General features: G+C 56.3%; 1 protein-coding gene across 1 annotated transcript in view; it reads right to left on the bottom strand.

Annotated features, from left to right (window-relative positions):
• Window positions 1-1,159: 1,159 nt before the first annotated feature.
• The window catches only part of D2HGDH (D-2-hydroxyglutarate dehydrogenase), a 20,131-nt gene continuing 1,987 nt past the window's right edge, over window positions 1,160-19,303 (bottom strand). The window contains exons 3-10 of the mRNA XM_019629792.1: window positions 17,287-17,344; window positions 16,586-16,725; window positions 15,663-15,856; window positions 14,408-14,576; window positions 13,163-13,306; window positions 11,184-11,326; window positions 9,051-9,216; window positions 1,160-2,660 (exon numbers count right to left, since the gene is read on the bottom strand). Of these exons, the coding sequence (XP_019485337.1) occupies window positions 2,401-2,660; window positions 9,051-9,216; window positions 11,184-11,326; window positions 13,163-13,306; window positions 14,408-14,576; window positions 15,663-15,856; window positions 16,586-16,725; window positions 17,287-17,344 (1,274 nt within the window). The 3' untranslated portion in view covers window positions 1,160-2,400. The remainder of the gene's footprint in view (window positions 2,661-9,050; window positions 9,217-11,183; window positions 11,327-13,162; window positions 13,307-14,407; window positions 14,577-15,662; window positions 15,857-16,585; window positions 16,726-17,286; window positions 17,345-19,303) is intronic.

The raw sequence follows: 19,303 nt of genomic DNA, 5'->3' as shown, positions 1-19,303 counted from the left end.
GACAGAAAGGCCAGCCGCCAGGCTCTGAGTGTCAGGCACCCACAGGGTCTGTCCTGTGCCGTGACCACTGTGGGGGCTGCCCATGGGCACCCAGCCAAGGACGGTGGCATTGTGGCCCCGGCCATGGGGCAGGCCGGCTCTCTGGCCAGCAAGCAGGCGGGCCACAGGCGGGAGTGGCCCAGGGCACCAGGGGCAGCCACCGGCGGCTGGAGACCGGTGGAGAAGGGGCCTTATTTTAAATCCTGGCAGAGCAGGAAGGAGAGGGAACAGAGAAGGGACAGAGCAGAGGCCAGCTACCAGCCCAGGGAGGCAGTCACAGGCGACACACCCTGAAATCTTACTGGGCCAAGACACCCCCAGGAGGAAACACACCTCCGCCAGGGTGTGGCCCATCCAGAGCCACAGGACCCAGTGGCCTCAGGCGCCTGGCAAGGGTGGGGCCTCCTGGCCCTTAGAGGAGGCTCCACTTGAGCTGGACTCTCCCAGGTGATGCACTTCCCTGAGGCCTCACACCCAGCCCACCCCCAGATCTCGGAGTCAGCTTGTTGCCTGGTTTTTTTTGTTTCTTTTTTAAGTGTACATGGGCTTGGCCAAAAAAAGAAAAAGTTCAAAGCATCCAAAAAGTACAGATCACAGTACCTTGTTCCTACCCAACCTCCGGGCACCCTCCCCAAAGTGAGGCGGGAGGCTCTGCACCTCTCTCAGGAGCAGGGGGGTCCCCTCGCCCTCTTCTCACCTTTTCTCTGTCCAGAGTCTCAGAGGCACATGTCACCTCCTTTTCCAACAGGCCAGCCCCAATCTGGCCACCTGCGGACAGTGCTCCATGCACGTCCTAGGGACAAACTTGCGTGTGTGCCTCTGCCTGTGTATATATGTAGTGTGTACCTGTGCATGTGTGTGCGTGTACTGTGTATGTCAGCATGTAGTGTGCCTATCTGTGCATGTACCGCGTGCAGGTACCTGTGCACAGGTGTGTATACTGTGTGTGTGTGTGCACAGGTGGGCCTGTAGGGGGAGCCCCAGGAGAGAACCGGGGGCCACTTCACATTTTGACATTTTGGGGCCAGGGAGACGGAAGCCCCTCTGACCACTTCCTACAGTCCCAGTCACTGGGCCACCTTCTCAAAGGCCCACCGATACTCTATCAGAAAAATACCTCAAAATTTCAAGGCTTTTTAATATTTCATGTATTATTTTAATTCTCCAAAATAACCTTGCTTGGTAACGAAACTATTATTGAAAGTCACTACAGACATGAACTGACCCGCCTCTGACAACTTTGGGAAAGCCGTGTGGCATTAAGCCTCATGGGCCCGATGAGACCGACTGCAAGTCCCACGGTGGGGACAGGGATGGCGTCTAGGGAAGGGGACGGCCGGCCTGAAAAGCATCAGGCCCGGGTGACTCTCGGTCCAGGTCGAGCTGCTTAGGGCACGCAGCACGCACACTGTACTGTGGGCTTTTAGGAGGTTAATTTTGTAGTAACAGAAGCAAGGAGATTGTCCTGATTAATTCCCATTTTTACTGGAAGTTTGTGACAGCCCAAGTGAGGAAACATGTGTCTCCCCAGACTGTCGCCACAGCCCTGGCAGGTCAACAGGGATGACCCGAGTTAGAGTCACTGAAGAAGAAGGAAGACAGGAGGGCCATGTACCTGTCGGGGCTTCCCTGGGCATGGTTGGCACTGCTGGAGAAGCGGAAAGATTGATGCCACGGAGACATCACAGCAAACCGCCAACTGCGAGAAATAAACGCCTAAGCCCTAACAACTGGCTTTCCAACTGATGGGCCTTCCAGAAAAGGGGGAAATGATACATTTCAAGGCACAGTGCATTCCTGTCACTCTGGTTTGAGAGTGACCAGCTGCCAGTCATTGCAAGTTGCCCGTAAAGCACCTGGTGAGGGGCCGGTGCTCTGGGCTGCCCACGTGGAGGTCGTCACCTCGGCCTGGGCCGCGGAGACTGGCAACGCCCAGGCCCAGCAGCAGGAACTCGATGTCCGTCCCAGGGCTGAGGCAGGACCCAGGGGCCCACAAGCAAGGCGGGCGCGATCTGGTCTGTTTCCGAGTGGGTACAACTGTCCAAGATGTGCCGACAGAGGCTCCACTGCCCACCTACAAAGGGACGGGGTGTGCCCGCCCAGAGGCTGGGCAGAGCACCGGGTGGCCCTCTCCTCCCCCATCACCCAACAGAACCTGCGCAGCCGAAGGCGGGATCCTGCCCAGGAGCGAGAGCCAGCTGTGCAGAGCCAGCTCCTGGCCCTCTGACCAGGAGGCGGGGTCGCCGTGCCTGCCGCTGGCTCCATGGGGTGTAAGCCCTGAGCCACACCAGCCTCATGGGCCCAACGGCGAGAGGAGGCTGGACCGAGGCCACCCCGCCTCTCCCACTGACCCTGGCCGCATCAGGCCCGGGTGGGCAGCGTCTTGTAGGGGTTCAAGATGCCCTTGGGGTCCAGCAGGGCCTTGAGCTGCTGCATGAGCTGCAGGGCCTCGGGCGGCTTGCTGTAGTCCAGGACGTCCTTCTTCTTGAAGCCCACGCCATGCTCGGCGCTCACACTGCCACGCTGCCCTGCTGTCCACTCGTACACGTAGGGCTCCAGGTCACCCAACAGCGACGCACTGAAGGCCTCCGCTGTCACGTTGAGGTGCAGGTTGCCATCCCCTGGAGGGACAGGGCCCGGGGTCAGGCTGGACAGGGCCCTGAGACCCGCCCCCACCTGCGAGGCCCCTCCTGCCCTCAGCCTGGTTCCAGCCCTTCACATCGCTGGCCACTGACCTGCAGTGACAGAAGCGACCTCTTCTGGGGGGTGGGGGGGCGTCACAGCTCACTTCTCACTCCAGTTCTCCACAACACCACCCTCCTCCACCCACATGGCCTCCGCCGAGGGCTCCCAACTGAGCGTGACCGACAGCCAGCCTGGCAGGGCCTTCACTGACTGAGGGCCCCAGGGCTGGACCACACTGATGACTGTCCCCAGGTTCGCATCTCCAACAGTACCGGCATGGTCCCATCCCCCCAGGACACCATGGGGGCCTTGCCCCATCACTAGGACACCTCCTACCCGAAGTCCTGGCCCCCAGCCACCCCCTCTCAGGCCCCCTCGCTGAGACTTCCAGGGCCCTGGCTTTGCAGCACGGTCTGAATGCGCTCTGCTCTGTCCTGGGAACAGCCGGGCTCTTACGCGCCTTGTCCCTTGGGGGTCCCAAAGCAATGACAACGGACATGACATTAACCCAAGTCGATGTTCCCAGGGAGCTGGGCTATGAGCCGGCTGGACCCTGGCCAGAGAGAGCCTGGCATGTGGGTGGGGGAGGGGACAAGAGGAGCAGCAGGCAGTGGACTCGCCACTGACCTGGGGCCCAGGGGCTGGAGGGAGGCGGGAACCACGCTGGCCCGGGAGGCCTGGGAGGTAACATCCAGGAGGTGCTGGGTGTGACTGGCATGAAAAGCCAGCACAGGAGCCAGCGCAGACGGACAGAGAAGAGGCCCCACGCCCAGACCCAGAGGTTGGGCAGGCGGAGAGGGCTGAGCGGACGGCGGGACAGGCCGAGTGAGGCTGCCGCCCACCCTGAGGGGCGGGGAGCCCAGAGGCCAGCAGAAGGGGTTCCTAGATGCTGGGATAGGACAGCAAATCCTCGGGCAGCACAGGAGCCGCGGGGCAGGCGTGGGGCCGCCAGCCCAGTGACCTGCGCTTCCTCCACCCCTCCCTCCTTCCAGGTGCTTCAAATGCAGGCCGCACAACAGGGAACCCTCTCCCACCAAATGTGGTCCCCAACGACACTCTCAGGGCAAAGGCTACTAAAAGCGTCACCAAGGGACCTGCGCAGTGCGGGGGGGACCCCTCTCCACTGACGCCTGGGTGCTTGCAGCCGTCAACCAGCCACACAGATCGCAGCCAGAACTCACAGTACAGACACTGAGCTCAGAGCACGACGATTCAAGAGGGTGGGGGCTGGGAGGCCCAGATCCCCACTCCCACCCTCCCCGCTGCTGCACAGACAAGCAAATCACCACCAACCCAGGCCTCAAACAGTCCCACAGACAAAAGCCTAAGACACATGAGCCAAGGACAAAAACTGCACCCGCACAAGAAAGAAGCCACCATCAGCAAGAACCAGCAGATCCGACCACGAGGACTCAAAATCCTGTCATCTCCAGAAACAGAATATACATGTCTTGTGTGTCTAAAGAAATAAAAAATATAAAACACTGGCCAGGCAAAGCTTTTCAATATCCAAATCAACCTTCTAGAAATAAAAAATGTGAATTGCTAAAACATAAAACCCAAAGAACAGGTTTAACTGGATATTACACACAGCAAAGAGGTTAGTGACCTGGAAGACAAACCAAACAAAATGACCTGAATGTAACACAGAAGCCGAGATGTGGAGAAGGGAAGAAGTGTGACCCGAAGGGGGTAGGGCACGGCGAGCACCGGGTTCCAGAAACAGAGAAGAGGGGACGGGAAACAGCAATTGAAGACACAATGGTAGAGCAAGTTTTACAACCTAAGCCTGGAGGACCTGAGGCGGGACACACAGAAGGCCACCCTGGTGGGACACATGGACGAATCACAGGGAAACTAAAGAACCCCAGACACAGGCTGGCCGAGTGGCTCAGCTGGTTAAGAGCTCGCTTGGGAGCACCAGCTCTGAGCAGCAGGGCTGCCGTCAGATCCCACATTGAGGGCCAATGATGCTGCGCCCTCTACAGCTAAGATGGTGAACAACAGCTCGACCTGGAGCTGGGCTCCTGTGGGTCGCCAGCGATATCCTAGGCTGCAGTGGGCTGCAGTGGGCTACGTGAGCGGCTGTCCAATGACCGGCGACCAATTGCCTCACCCGGGAAGAGCGCAATGATAATACCAACATGGGCCAGTGAAGCGACGTCCTCCACAACTAGACTGAAGAACTAAAACAGCAATTTGTTCCCCTCCCCCCATTTCCCCAATAAAATCTTAAAAAAAAAAAAAGAACCCCAGACACAAAGGACAGATTGTAAAAGCATCAGGAAAAAACACATTCCTTTCACTGGAACTCATCAGCAACAGTGGTCAGATGGCAGGACGGCTCTCACTCTGCAGAGAAAAGAACCATCAACCTAGAAATGTTGAAATCCACTGCAAACAATTTAAGAACAAAATCAATACGTTTTCAGGCAAACAAAATCTGTGACGTTCTGTCACTGGAGGGCATCCTAAAGGAGGAGATTCAGATTGTGAAACCAGCAGAGAAGGACTGGAGGTGGGGTGAACGCAGACACAGTGACACACGCAGTGACAGCAACAGCACGCAACACGAGGCCCAAGCAAGACGGAACTAAACTGTGCCCCAGAAGTGGTGTATAAACAGGAGGGGAGACAACAGCCAGTTACAGGTCGGCAAGTCCTCGCACCATGTACAGTCCGGGCTCTCCAGGCACAGAGAAACGACAGGTGTGTACAGAGGGAGGGAGGGGCCTGGCTCGCACAGCTGTGGGCACGGGCAGTCTGAGGTCCGCGGTGGGCCAGCGGGCTGCAGACCCTGGGAAGGGCGGACGGTGTAGCTTGAGTCCAAAGGCCGTCTGGACGCAGAATTCCTTCCCCTCTGAGGGATCTCAGTCTTTCTCCTCTTCAGGCCTCAACTGCTTGGATGAGGCCCACCCACGTATGGAGACAACCTGCTGTTCTCAAAGTCCACACTCTGAAACGGTGCCTGATGTAAAACGCGCCCTGGCGGCAGCATGTGGACAAGTGCTTGATCAAACCCGAGGACGTGGCCTGGCCAAGCTGACACGTAAACGTGACCCTCACACATCGTTTGGAAGGAGGCTACTAATACTTTAGACCCTGATAGGCTACAATCCTAGGGCCAGCACCAAAAGAAGAGAGAGATGAACATGCACAATCCTCTAACTGGTAAATGGAAACAATTTTAATGAGGAAAAGAAGGTTGAAATAGAAAAGAAATGAGAGATGAATAGAAGGCCCGAAACAGGATGAAGCAAATAAATCCAAATGGAGCACCAGTGATGACAGCCCATGTAAATTATGTAAGCGAAGAGGAGCACATGTTGGCACAAGGAGTATTTTGAGCTGAAAGCCACTGAAAAGAAACAGATAGAAGAAAAGCCCCCTGGCCCACCCGTTTCACCTGAAAGTAGGATGTACCTGTAAAGGCGTCCCCCCCCCCGCCCACCTGGAAGGACAGAGACAATCACCAGAGACAACAGTGGGCACTGCTCAGCCTGGACACACAGCAGAGGAATTTACATAATGCGCTTCCTGCCCCACAGTTTGCTCCCCTACACGCTCACAGTCCTCGTCCTTCGTGACTTCTCTAAGGACACGCTGTCCTTTGCAGAGATGTTGTGGAAGGCCAGATTGTAACTACGCTCTGGGTCGCGCATTGCTGAGCCTCCTTGTGAGAGGCACATGTTAATGAACTTGCTTTTTTCTTGTTACTCTTGTGTTTTGCGGATCTAATTTATGGGGCCCCAGCAAAGAACTTAGGAGGGGAGAGGGAAAAGTTAAGCTTTCCCTGCCCTCTGTAAATAAACTAAATGTATTTATTTAAAGACTGGCAAACAATGAGAAAGAAACCCCAGGTATATGCTGTCTTCAAGACATGCATCTATCTCAAAAGGATAGAAAACAGCTAAAAGTAACGGGAGGAAAAATAGCGTGTCAGGCAAATACCAAGTAAAGCAAAGCTAATGTTGCTGTAACGTTCAAACAAAGGAGGCTTCAAGGCAAAAGCAACTCTAGAGATAAAAAAGCGACAGTCCAGTGGTGATAAATGATTCTGTTTACCAGAATGAAACGACAGGTCTGATCTCCTATCTTCAGAATTGGCAGGGCTACAAGGAGAGAGCGCTTCGTCCCCCACACGGGGGGATCTGACACATCTCTCGGTTGACAGCCGGGCAGGATGTAGGAGATTAAAGAGTGTGAGTGTTTTATCTGCTGCATCTGTGCAGACATGGGCTCCACCAACTTCAGATGGCACATTCTTTTCAAGTACTCATTACACTTATGGAAACCGACCACTCAGTGGGCCGCTGGGCCGAGTTTCGGTATGACAAAGGCCTGGTGTGACACAGGCCTGGCGTGACAAAGGCCCCATCACAACTGTGGGCCCTTGTTGCAAACACAGGGGCACCTTCAGCTGCTGAAGTGAGAGCACCAGCAAGTGAAAGCTCTTGGGAACTCAGCTCAGGCTGAGTGACAAACGCTGGAGCCACTCTGGCTGGGTCGCCCTCGGCCTGGGGCTGAGGCCAGGACTGCAGGCAGCCTCAGAATGGGACAGAGCACAGGGCGTGCCAGCAGCACTGACAGGGGACCCAGCAAGTGGCTAAAGGCATCCGACATACCGATGCTCCCGCCCTCCACGCTGAAGTGCCCACAGGTGGAAGGCAGGTGGAAGCGGTCCCTCGGTTCATGGAGGTGTGTGTGGCTCAGTGAGAGCTACTGTCCTGGCTGGGGGACTTCCGAGATCGTGTTGAGTCCAAGGTGATAAATTGAGATACAATTTTAAACCAACAGCTAAGGTGGTACTGGAGGGAAATTTAAATACTTATGCTAGAAAAGAGAAAAGGCTGAAAACCAACAAGCTAAGCACTTAATTTATAAAGTTAGAAAAGCAATAGAATAAACCTAAAAATAGAGACAGAAAATAATAATTGTAATAGCAGAAAACAATGAAATAGAAACAAACAAGAGAAAGGATCAACAGAGCTGAGCACTGGTTCTCTGGGGGCAGCTGGGGCCACCTCACAGGCGCCGACACCAGGCAAGGGAAGTGGAAGACTGTCACGAACAGCGTGATGTCTACATCTGACATTTTAGAAGAAATGGACAAATACCTACAAAAAAAATCGCCCAAACCAACTCAGAAGAAAAGGAAAGCTGCAACAGTCCTGAAGTCATTACAGAAATCGGTCTGTGGTCAACCCCCCAAACACACACACACACACACACACACACACACGCGCGCACGCACGCGGCCTCAAGCCCTCTGTCTCCTTTGGCAAGTTCCAGCCCACACTGGACGAGGAGGTGAGTGCAGCCTTCCACAGACTTCCTGCAACGGGCAACGGGTGACATCGGCATGGGCTGAGAAAGAGCCTTACGGGACAACATCGCCCGTGAAGGTACCTGGAAAAATCCTACACAGGATGCAAATGAATGGATCAAACAAGACACAAGAAGGAACATGGCCACGAGGGGCTCATCCCAGGACTATAGCCCTGTCAGCCTCGGAGCATCTAGTGTCACTTGCTCCCTGTCACAGACAAGCACCCGTCATCTCGGTGGCTCAGAGAAAGAAAGCATCAACACACTCAACATTCCCGCTTGATTTTAGAAGGAGAACCCTCACTCCATCTCTGACCGCAATGGTGTCCCTGTCTGTCACAGAGACTAAAGTCAGTGTCCCCAGAGGAGGACTTGGCTGGGTCTCGAGTCCAGCATTCTGGGCGGTGGCCCCAGCCCCACTATTGCGGGTGAGGATGGCCTCCTTGCCTCAGCCCACTTCATGGCTGGTGCCCTCACCGCCCTCTCACACTGTGCTCTAACCCTGCCCACCTCCCCAGGCCTCCTCCCCTAACGCTAGCCGGCCATCGTGCCCATTCGGGTTGTTGGAGACACAGAAGCATGCACTTGCGGTTGGTCAAAGTGGTCAGTCCCCTCCTTTATGCCTCACAGCCCCTATGTCATAGTGGGAAGCCCACCCCATTCCAGGTCACACGATTCTCTCGCGTGGCTTCTAATAAACTGCAGCAGTACCCTCGGCCGTCTCACAGGTCCCTGCTCAGACTCTGGGGTGCAGGGTCATGGCCCCACCGTGCCCCAGGGGAGTTCTCCACGCCCACGGCTCTGCCACCGAAACTGCATGATGGCAGTGTTTCCCAAAATACCCCAAAGCATCAGGAGAGTGGTGGGGATTGTCTCCACCCCAGGTTGCCTCCATCACCATTCGAAGCATGGAGCGTGCTGCTGGTGTCCAGACCCCATGCGCCGTGACGCTGAGTGACCCTCGGCTAAGTGCCACCCACCTGCCCGGCTGTGCTCACCCAGGTGGCCGTAGCCCACCACGTGCTTGGCTTGTGGGCCGAGGCGGGCGCGCAGCTCGGTCACAAGGTCGTAGAGCCTCTCCACGGGCAGGGACACGTCATACTTGTACACGTAGCCGTCCAGGCTCAGCGCCTCTGTGATCCTCTCCCTCAGGGCCCACAGCGCCTAGGACACATGGGAGGGGACAGGCAAAATGAGACCCAAGGGCAACAAGTGTCAATGGTCATGGGCGTTAGAGCGTGGATGCTTTGGGGGCTTCAATCCCAGAGTCCATGCTTGACAAGGTCCCACACGCAGTCCCAGGCTCGCCCCAGGACAGCACCAAGTGCCAGCGACTGAGGCACCGAGAGCCCCTTTCCAGAAGGGGACAGGCCATAACAGAGGACACTGGGGTGATGGGTGGGAGTGGCTGGTTGGGCTGCCTGACAGGCCAGGGGCTGGGAAGGCTGAGGGTGGGCCCTGAGCGAAGGTGGGGCAGGGCAGGCAGGTGCCTGAGAAGCACTGTAGACAGAGAGGACGGGTCCCATGGCCCAGGGACACACGAGGACACACGGGGCACAGGAGCGACAGAGGGTGCTGGCGTCTGGCAGGGATACTGGGGGGTGAGGGGGCCTGGGGACAGGGTCTGGGGGCTTGTCACTGCAGTGCTGTCCTTCCACATAATCCCATCTGTGGTTTACTTGTTTGGGTTAACTGGTCACTGTGAACATTTGATGCCCTCGTGAGGGGGCAGAGAACAGAGCACCATGCATGTCACCACTGGGTCCCGCTGTCCCGCCCAGGTCTCTTCCTCACTTCTGCCCCTCACACACCCCACCATTTCAGTAAATGTCACAGCCAAGTTTCTACACGGTAAGGACTCTCCTCTTGTTTTTTAACATAATCATGGTGCCATGATCACCCCTAAAAATAACAATTCCTTCCTACCATGGGTTTCCCCAATTCTCACATTGATTTTTACAGCCCGCCGGTCGCCCTGTGAGCCGACCCTCCACACACACCCAGAGGCCAGCAACATCCCGCCACAGCCAGCCAAGCTGCAGGGACCCCCGGCTCACTCCCTGCAGGGCTGACCTGCCCACCCCCTGCCTCCTGCTCCTGTCCCACGTCACAGGGACGTCCTGGAGCTTGGTGGCTGGAGCCCCTCAGGCCTTGTGCTCCTACACAGGCAGCCTCCACCTAGCCTTCGCCTTCAAATGTCCCTTCAGGGCCATCAGCCCAACCCCCACCCCGCCCGGGAGGGAAGGTGGCCAGGCCCCTCTCCGCATGGCCAGGCTGGGCCTCCGGCCACCAAGGTCTGAGCACTTGCTTGTGGAGCCAGCAGCCGAGGGGCCGGCATCAGCGCCTTCCTGCTACCCACCCAGGTAAGAGGTCAGCAGCCTGCCCTCTGCAGGCGGGGCCTCCACCCCAGGCAGGCCGGCTCATGGGGCGTGCTCTGGCCACCAGCTCCAAGCAGTAACCTGGACCCCAGTGGCGCCCTGTTCCTGCTGTCTGCTGCTGGGTAACTGGGCCCGGTCAGAAGACACGTGGGCAGAGAAGCAGCCAAGGGCGGCCACACCTCACAGGAAAGGCTGCACATGGCTGGTGGGCTTCGACAGGGAGCCTAACTCCTTATGTATAATACTTAATAAACGTAAACGTAATTGTAAAGAAAAAGGTTTAATCACAAACTCCTGAAGCTGACCATTGAGACAGCCGGGGACGCTGCTCCCCAGTCACCCTCAAGAGGGCCCGTATCATACCCACCCGGTCCCCATCCTGCCCCCTGCTGGCCGCTCTACATGCTGCAGCTCCGGGGACCACTGGGACCATGGGGTGACAACGGCTCCCAAGGCCTGAAGCTCCACCCCCTGCTTATGTGAGGGTGATGATGCGCCCACCTCTATCCTTTGGCCTCAGAGGCTGAGTCGCTCTTTCCTCAGAAAATGCCCAGCCCCACGACTGGCTCAGCCATCAGGCTGACAGGCCCACAGCCCCCTGCTTTGAAAGACTCCAAAGACGTTCTCCCCTCAAAGCTGGACACCTACTGATGTCCAGCCACTACCCATTCCCTCAGCCAGACACCTGACGCCCTCCACGTGTCCCAGACAAGTGGGCGGGCAGAGGGAGGGAGGCACCAGCGGCACACACACCTTGATCTTCCTCTGATCGGTGGCCAGGGTCCCGTCGGTCACCAGGCCGGAGCCCAGCACCTGCTCCAGGAAAATGCTCAGTTTCTCGGCATCGTGCTCGGCTCTGGAGCCCGAGGTCTCGATCAGGACGTAGAACGGACTTTCTGGAGGGGCAGAGAGCAAGTCGAGAGTCACCTCTGGTGGCCTGTGTGCTGCCGACAGAGCTCCGGCTGGACCTCAGACACTTAAAATAGGCCTTTCACAGTGACAAACCACGCTCCCCTGGAAACACAGAAACAGCAACCCGGTGATGCTGTGAAGCCCTCGTTGTTGGTGCCTGGATGGGCCAGGACACCTCGCAGGAGGCCACTCTGACCAAACCGCCGGCCACAGGAGGCTGTGGCTGGACGAGAGGCCACCTGCCTGCGAAGGCCCACGACAACCGCAAACCCGCGAGTGCTAATGTGAGAAGCACATGCTTTTCACCACAAACATCTCGTTTGAAGTTTAAAAATATGTGCGTTACTGATTTACTTCACAAAATCTAAGCTTGTATTTTGTGGCTACTGCATATTTTGTTCACATTTATTGATGTCAGTAAAGAAAACTCACTGACTGTCACTGTTCCTGCTACCTTCAAGTTTCTTCCAGAAAAAATGCGGCCTCATCCCACCACCAAGAGAGTCAGTGTCTTTCAAACACTGGCATTTTTCATGCTGAAACAGAAATTCTGCGCCTAAATTTATCGTGGGTCACACTAAACACTTGAGCACCTTTATGTTTTTATGGGCTTTTCCCCATTATAAAGGTCAAACATGGTTATAAAAAAGATTTGGAAAACAAAGGAAAGTAGAAATGAAAAAAGATCTCCCAGCTCGCCAAACACAGCCTGTCATTGTTTCGACACTCCTCTCAGCCTTTGTCCAACACGGGCGGCCTATCCTGGGCCCTAAACGTTGTTAGAGCAGCTTCTCACACAGCACGCAGCGCTCCAGTCTGGACCCTCTCTCTCCCCAGAGACCCTCCGTCTGCCCAGGGGCCCTCCACCTTTCCAGTGGTTGTATACGTCCCATTTCCTTACCACTGACGTTTAGGTCATTTCCTATTTTATTATACTAAAAGTAGCATCTCATTAAAATTTCAGAGCATAAACATCTTTCCATATTTATAACTGTTACAGACTGAACTGTGTGCCCCCCCAAATTCCCATGGTGAAGTCCTAACCCACCCCCAATGTGATTATTTGGACATGAGGCCTTTAAGGAGGTAATGAAGGTTAAGTGGGGTCATAGGGGTGGGGCCCTGGTCTTGTAGGGCTGGTGCCTCATTACAAGAGGAAGGGACAGCAGAGAGCTCTCTCCGCCCACCCTATGAGGACACAGTGACCAGGTGGCCATCTGCAAGCCAGGAAGTGAGGCTCACCAGAAACCAACCCAGATGGCACCTTGAGCTTGGATTTCCAGCTTCCAGAAGCGTGAGAAATAAATTTCTTTTGTTTCAACCACCCAGCCTGCGGTGTTCTGCCAGGGCAGCCTAAGACCGTGACTGTTTCTTTAGGGCAGATCTCAGAAATAAAGTCATCAACACCTACAGCTGCATATTTTCAACCTCTAGGTTCACGATGCAAACTGCCTCCCAGATTCCGCCTCGCATCACGCGCAGCGGTGACGAGGAGCCAGGCGTGCTGCCCTCATTCGCTCCTGCTGTGGTCCGAGGGCGAGCCCATCATGGAGTGGCGCTTCCCAGTCGTGGAGATAGGAGAGCACTTGTGACGAGGCCTCGTGGTTTTTCCCAGGACCCCAGAGTTACAACACAATGGGCCGTTCACGGAACTAAGCGCAGGGCGCATTTACAGCAATTGTAAAAGGGAGTTCCGTGTTCACCCCATCATGGCAATACCTCAACTACGGCGGCATGGACACCATCCTTCCCGCCTCCTCCTTCGAGGACAGCCCGAGCCGTCCCGCGTCAGGTGGCATAGGAGGAGTGGCGGGCAGTACCTTGCACCGGGCTGGCCAGATGGAGGTGGTGCCCAACCAGCTGCATGCACTCAGCATCCATGAACTCGTACGCCGACAGGATCTCTCCCAGCATGCCCTTGCAGCTGCTGAACGTCTGCAAAACCTCAGCAAAGCCTGGACATCCTGCAACAGAGCACAGCACTCAGGCCCACGCCAGCCCACAGCTGTGTCCACACCCTCCCAGGTCCCCTTCGAAGCAGCCACCGACCCGGCTCCCAGGGGAGTGGGAGAAGCACTGCCCAGGGAAACACCCACTGCTCAGCCAACAAGTACATCATGGGCATCAGAGGTTAAGGCAGACAGTGCTGGCCTGGAGGGCTCACGGTGCTTGGGGAGGTGGCGGGAAGTCAGACGAGACGGGGACGGCTGCACACAGGCCCTGAAACGGCTTCATTGCATTCCTCTTACTACAAGCAGAGCTGAGGCTTTCCCTGGTGCTCGTAACTCATTCAACACCGTGAGGTCGCTATGGGGCCCAGTGCAGGGGCGTGTGGGCAGGTGCGAAGGGCCCAGGACCCTGTGGGGGGCAGGGGGGGCTGCACTCAGGATCCTTGACTGTCCCAGCCGGGAAAGGTGCTGACTGACTGGATTGGCAGGTTTAGTGCCTGCAGAAACCTCTAGAAGACTGCTGGTTGGCGTAACTCCTGAGCGAGGAGAGGAGGCAACGCTACGATGCACCTACCCCAACGAATGAAGAGAGGATTTGGGAGCAGATGAAGGCGCACAACTGAAGGAGGTAGGTACGAGCTCATTTTTAAAGTCAAGGGAAGCAGAGACCCTGAGCCGCGGCCGAAAGGGCCGTGGTCGCAAGGGCTCCCATGACAGAAATGCATGCCAGAGAGGGCAGGACGGCCCCCACGGGTGCACACTGATTCACCCACAGAAACCAAGCGCGGTGTCCCTGATCTTGTGCCAAATGACACCATCGCCCTAGGAATCTCAAGTACAAGCTACTTAAATGACAAAGTGGGGTGAAAGAGATGAGCAAAGCCCCAGTTTTGTTACAGAATCAAGTGTGTTCTGCTCAGAGCCCGAGAGGCTTGATTCCAGACCAAGGCCAGGTCCTGGGTCCTTCTGGAAACAGAGAAGCCAGGAGAAACAGGAAGGGTCATCCGACGGGGTCCCCTTCCGTCCCTCGCCCTCCTCCCCCAGCACCAATGACAGGGCAGCCAGGAGCACCCTGCTCCCAGCAGTCTCCAGCGGAGAGGTGAGCACCCCACCTACCGAGGAAGGCCACGTTCACGGCCTTGGGCTTGGGCGGACACAAGATGGACACGGCGGTAATGACCCCCAGGGTGCCTTCTGACCCAATGAACAGCTGCTTCAGGTCGTAGCCCGTGTTGTCCTTCCGCAGGGAGGTGAGGCAGTTCAGGACGGTGCCGTCGGCCAGCACCTGGGGCCGGGAGAGGAACACAGCCCTTTACACACCAGCCCACAGGCTGAGCAGGCGCCCCTGCTTGGGGCGGGGTGGGGGTGACCAGCCCAGAGCACCCTGAGGAAGCTGAGCCAGCCATGAGCCCCCCACCTCACCCCAGTTTGGTCCAGGAATGCAGGGGGCCCCAGGGTGGGGGCCTGAAGTCACCCAGTCAGGCTGACAGAAGGACTGTCTTCCCAGCTGGGGTGAAGTTACGCCTCCAGCTCCCCCACACACAATCAGGGCCCAGTTCTCAAGGGAAGCTAGGGGTGAGCAGGGCACTCCCCAGGGGCGTGGAACAGGGCATACCTGGGGGTGAGCAGGACACACCTGATAAGTATGACAAGTGACTTACAATAAAAATAATGTGCAGCTGGCCAGGAAACAAAGCTATTGGACTTGGTGATTTAATGGATGGCAGTCCAACGTGCAGTTGTGTGTTTGTCCCATCCTTGGGTAGCAGGACAGGAAGCTCCACACCTCAGAACCCCACAGGTGTGCTACGCGGGCCGGTGAGGGTTCAGGGAAATGTACTCAACTGCCCATGGAGGGTGGCAAGCGATGGAGTAACTAAAGGTCCACCGACCCTCACTCCTCTGCACAAAGCCAACCTGGAAGCCGGACCCGGTGGAATGTCGCCGGGTCACGGAACTTGCTCACGCCCTGAGCACCTCACGTGGACAGGGAGGCCACGGACGCACCTGGTTTCTCAGGAAGCCACGGCACGGTCCCGAGTGGGCGCTGTGTGCAACCCACACGTCCCAGCAGGAACGACAGAAACCTGGGTCTCCAAACCAGGACATGGCCCTGCCCGCCAAGGTGGCCTCATGCCCATGCGCTGCCTGGGGCCCAAGAGAGCAGCCCCTATGGCAGACGCCATACCACCCTGTGTCCATGCAGTCATGGGCCTCCCCAGAAGGAATGAGGCCTAAGACCCCTGCCCGAGGGCACATGGCCTGGAGCTGACACTCAGGGGCCTCACGAGCGCACTGACTGCTAGGAAAAGGCTAGAAGAGTTGGTGCCCTGGAACTGTGACGGGGGGGCAGCAGTGGCACCCAGCTCACCACTTCCAGGCCCAGGACAGTCCCGTGCAGTGAGCCGTATCTCAGAAACCGCAGGCCGCCTGCATTGGTCGCCAGGTTGCCCCCGATGTGGCAGCTGCCCTTGGCCCCTAAGTCCAGCGGCATGATGAAGTCCCGCTGCTCCACGTGCCGGCTCAGCTCCTCCAGGACACACCCTGCCTGGCAAACCAGGATCCCTGCCGAGCAACCAAGCCACCGCGGTGCCCTCGGCTCAGGGCAAGGGAGGCTCATGTGGGAGCCCTGAGGGGTAAACCACCCTGGGACCCAGGCCCAGAAAAAAAGTGTGTGCCCCATGTCTCCCCCAGAAGTTATCTCTGTGAGTGCCGTGAAAAAGAGGAAAAATTGGTAAGGTGAAAAAAGAGAAGAAACACACACGCTTGTGGAAGGGAGCAGAAAGAAGACTGCTATAAGGCAGTGGCCCTCAACGGGGGGTGATTCCGCCCCCAGGGGACATGTGACAAGTCTGGGGCCTTTTTTAGTTGGGGGGTGCTGCTGGCATCCAGTGGGTGGAGCCCAAGCATGCTGCTCAGCAGTGCCCAGCTGCCCCCACCACAGAGTGATCCGACCCAAAGGTCCCGTCAGAGGGGCAAAGGCCATGATGGTGCGAGCCCCTGAGCAGGAGGCTCCTTTATACCATGCGACCTCACACACCCCAGCAAAGGCAGTCACGGCCAGAAAATGTCAGAGTCAGAAGGGGCCACAGTGACAGCCCATCCCGCTTCACCTCAAGCCCACCTCAAGCCCACCGTGTAAGTCACTAAGTGACCAACTAAACAATACCCCGTGCGGACACGCCCAGAGGGCCAGGCGCAGATGGAGCTGTGCTCGGAGCTGCAGCCACTGGTCCTTTCTCTCCGGAGCCCAGGCCCCCCACCACCCAGAAGCGACAGGCAACCCAGCCTCACCGGACACCTCATGAAAGCTGATGACCTGGTTCATGAGGGCAGTGGACAGGATGATCTCGTCAAAGACAGGGACGCTGCCCCCCACCATGCCCGTGTTGCCCCCCTGCGGGTTCACAGCCAGGTTCCTCTCGTGACAGTACCTGGGACAAGCACAGGAGGGATGTCAGGCCCCTTGCCCCCATGCCCACACCACTGTTCCTGAGGACACGCTCCAGGCCGATGCCTGGCTCTGAGAGCAGTGATCAAGGCCCTGAGGGATAAGAATTTTTGGAGACCCAGCGTGCTTGCCCTAGGTACAATGTGATAACATTTAAAACTACCCTCATGCAGAAAAGATACTAACATAACAAACCAAAATATCATCAGTCCTTATCTTTGGGGGTGAAATAATTAGTTGTTTTTGCATTTTTTTCTTTACAGTTTTCTATGTTTTCCATTTTTTCTATAATAAACATAATTTTTTGATGTAAAAAATCAAAGAATGCATATTTGAAGAGAAGGTCTATTTCCTTCCCTGACACGCATAAGTCTGCAGCCACTCCCATGCCAGTCCGGGCCCTGCGCCCCGAGGTCCTGAGGTTCCAGGCCTGGCCCTGAGCAGGCTCCCAACTTCATGGGGTCTGTGCCTTTGTGTCTTCATGAGGAAACTGCTAATGAACGACAGGGAGGCATGGGCAGGCAGGGAGCTGGGGGCTCCTTACCTGAGGATGTGGGACACCTCCTCCGATGTCCGGGGCCTCAACAGCACCTTGCTACAGCCTGTGACAGAAAAGAGCGCATTAGACATGCGAAGGGGACCTCCTGGGTCCACGCTCCCTCCGGGGAGAAGGATGTTCTTCACCAGCACTGCCTTCTTCCTTGGTGAAGTCACCCGATGGTCACCAGTACGCCCACAAACCTCAGGGACACAAGCGGTCAAGTCTGCACTGAGGGAAGGTGGCTGAGATGCCATGGGTGAGTGGCCCTGCCTGGCGTCTGCACTGCATGTTACTAAGTATCTTGTGGGGAGACACTGTAGATATCTTGTTGCTCCTGCCAAGTTCACCCACAAATTTAGCTGCATGCTGTTGATTGTCCTTCCTGAAGCAGTTCTTAGGATGGTTGCCAAATGGTGATTTTTCTGAAGCCATCGGTCCACCTACATTTATTAGCTGAACTTCTGTAAGGAGGGACCTCCTTCTCTCTCATGTATTTATTTAACTATTTGATCATCAGTGTGGGCTCGTCGGTTCCTCTTTTATTCATGGGGTTGCAGTTCTTTACTGTCATGATTTATCTGATGCCCAAATGTGGCCGGTGGGAGCCCCTCTAAGCTAGTCCGCTGGCATTCCGAACCACTGCCTCCCCAAGACGATCAAGTTTCTTTCCGCCCTTTACTTTGTTGAACGTATGTACTTTGAATAGATGAGAGGAGACAGCAGAAAGGCAGGAGGGACTCTTAACACGTGCTCCTCCTATGTCACTGACTCTTCATGGAGCTTTGAGGTCAGGCAGCTGGTACACAGACATGTGCCAGAGGGGACAGGGGATGGGTATGGTGAGAGGAGAGGGAAATAAGGGGTGGCCAGACCAGCAGCCTGGGTCTTGCCCTAGGGAGCTGCAGTGGGGAGAATGGGCCCCCCGGAAACATATGTCCATATCCTAGGCCTCAGACCCCGTGAATGTGACCTTTAGGGAGTAAAGGGTCTTTACAGATGTGACCTCAGGACCTTGAGATGACATCATCCTGGATGAGGGTGGCCCTAAATCCAAAGACAGGTGTACTTATAAGAGAAAAGAGAGGGAGAGTTGAGACAACACAAGCACATGAAGGGATGTGGACGAAAAAGGGGTCCTATGGAAAGTCACCTCACAGGGTGATCTGATCGTAAACCCCCAGCTGGGCAGGGCACAGCGGTCATCCCGCCCAGGCCTATGACTTCTTTACTGAAAGGCTCATCTTGGCCTTAAGCAGCCCTGCCCATTGTCCCTGTGTATCTAGGTTCACACGCCTCCGAAACGCCTCCTTCAGACCCTCCTTGTAAAGCGAGAGCACATAACCTTAACTCTCCTGTGCTCCATCCCACCCTCATGTCCTCTTCCTTCCGTTCCCTCCTTAACCTCTAACGCATAAAAGAAGCTGCAAAGCTGCTATTCTCAGGGGCATTTGAGATCTTGGTCCCAGCATATGCCATCAGTTTGGCTCAAATAAACTCCTATAAAAATTCTCTCCAGGACTAGACGTTTCCTACATCGACGGGGAGAAAGCCATGTGATGACAGAGGCAGACGGCGGTGATGCTGTTGGAAGCCAAGGGGGCCACCAGAAGTTGAAGTTGCAAGAGGCAGGAAGGGTCCTCTCCTGGTGTCCCTGGAGGGAGCACAGCCCTTCGGGCACCTTGACCTCAGACTTCTCACCTCCAGAACTGAGAGAGAATCAACTTCTGTTGTTCTAAGCCCCCTGATTGTGATTCTCTGTATCGGTGGCCCCAGGAACCAAACCAGGAAGTGACAGGAAGTGAGCAGTTAAAACACAGGCCCCTCAGGCCGGCCGAGTGGCTCACTGGTTAAGAGTTGGCTTGGGACGCCAGCTCTGAGCAGCAGGGCCCCGGTTCAGATCCCACATATGAGGGCCAGTGACACTGCCCTCCACAGCTAAGATGCTAAACAACAACTCAACCTGGAGCTGGGCTGCTGTGAGTTGCCGGCGATGGCGTAGGCTGCAGCCCCTGTGGCAGTG

Source organism: Hipposideros armiger, unplaced genomic scaffold (assembly GCF_001890085.2).
Source record: "Hipposideros armiger isolate ML-2016 unplaced genomic scaffold, ASM189008v1 scaffold_17, whole genome shotgun sequence".
Lineage (NCBI taxonomy): Eukaryota > Metazoa > Chordata > Mammalia > Chiroptera > Hipposideridae > Hipposideros > Hipposideros armiger.
The sequence above is the reverse complement of the archived record's forward strand: the minus strand, read 5'-3'. Positions and strand labels throughout refer to the sequence as shown.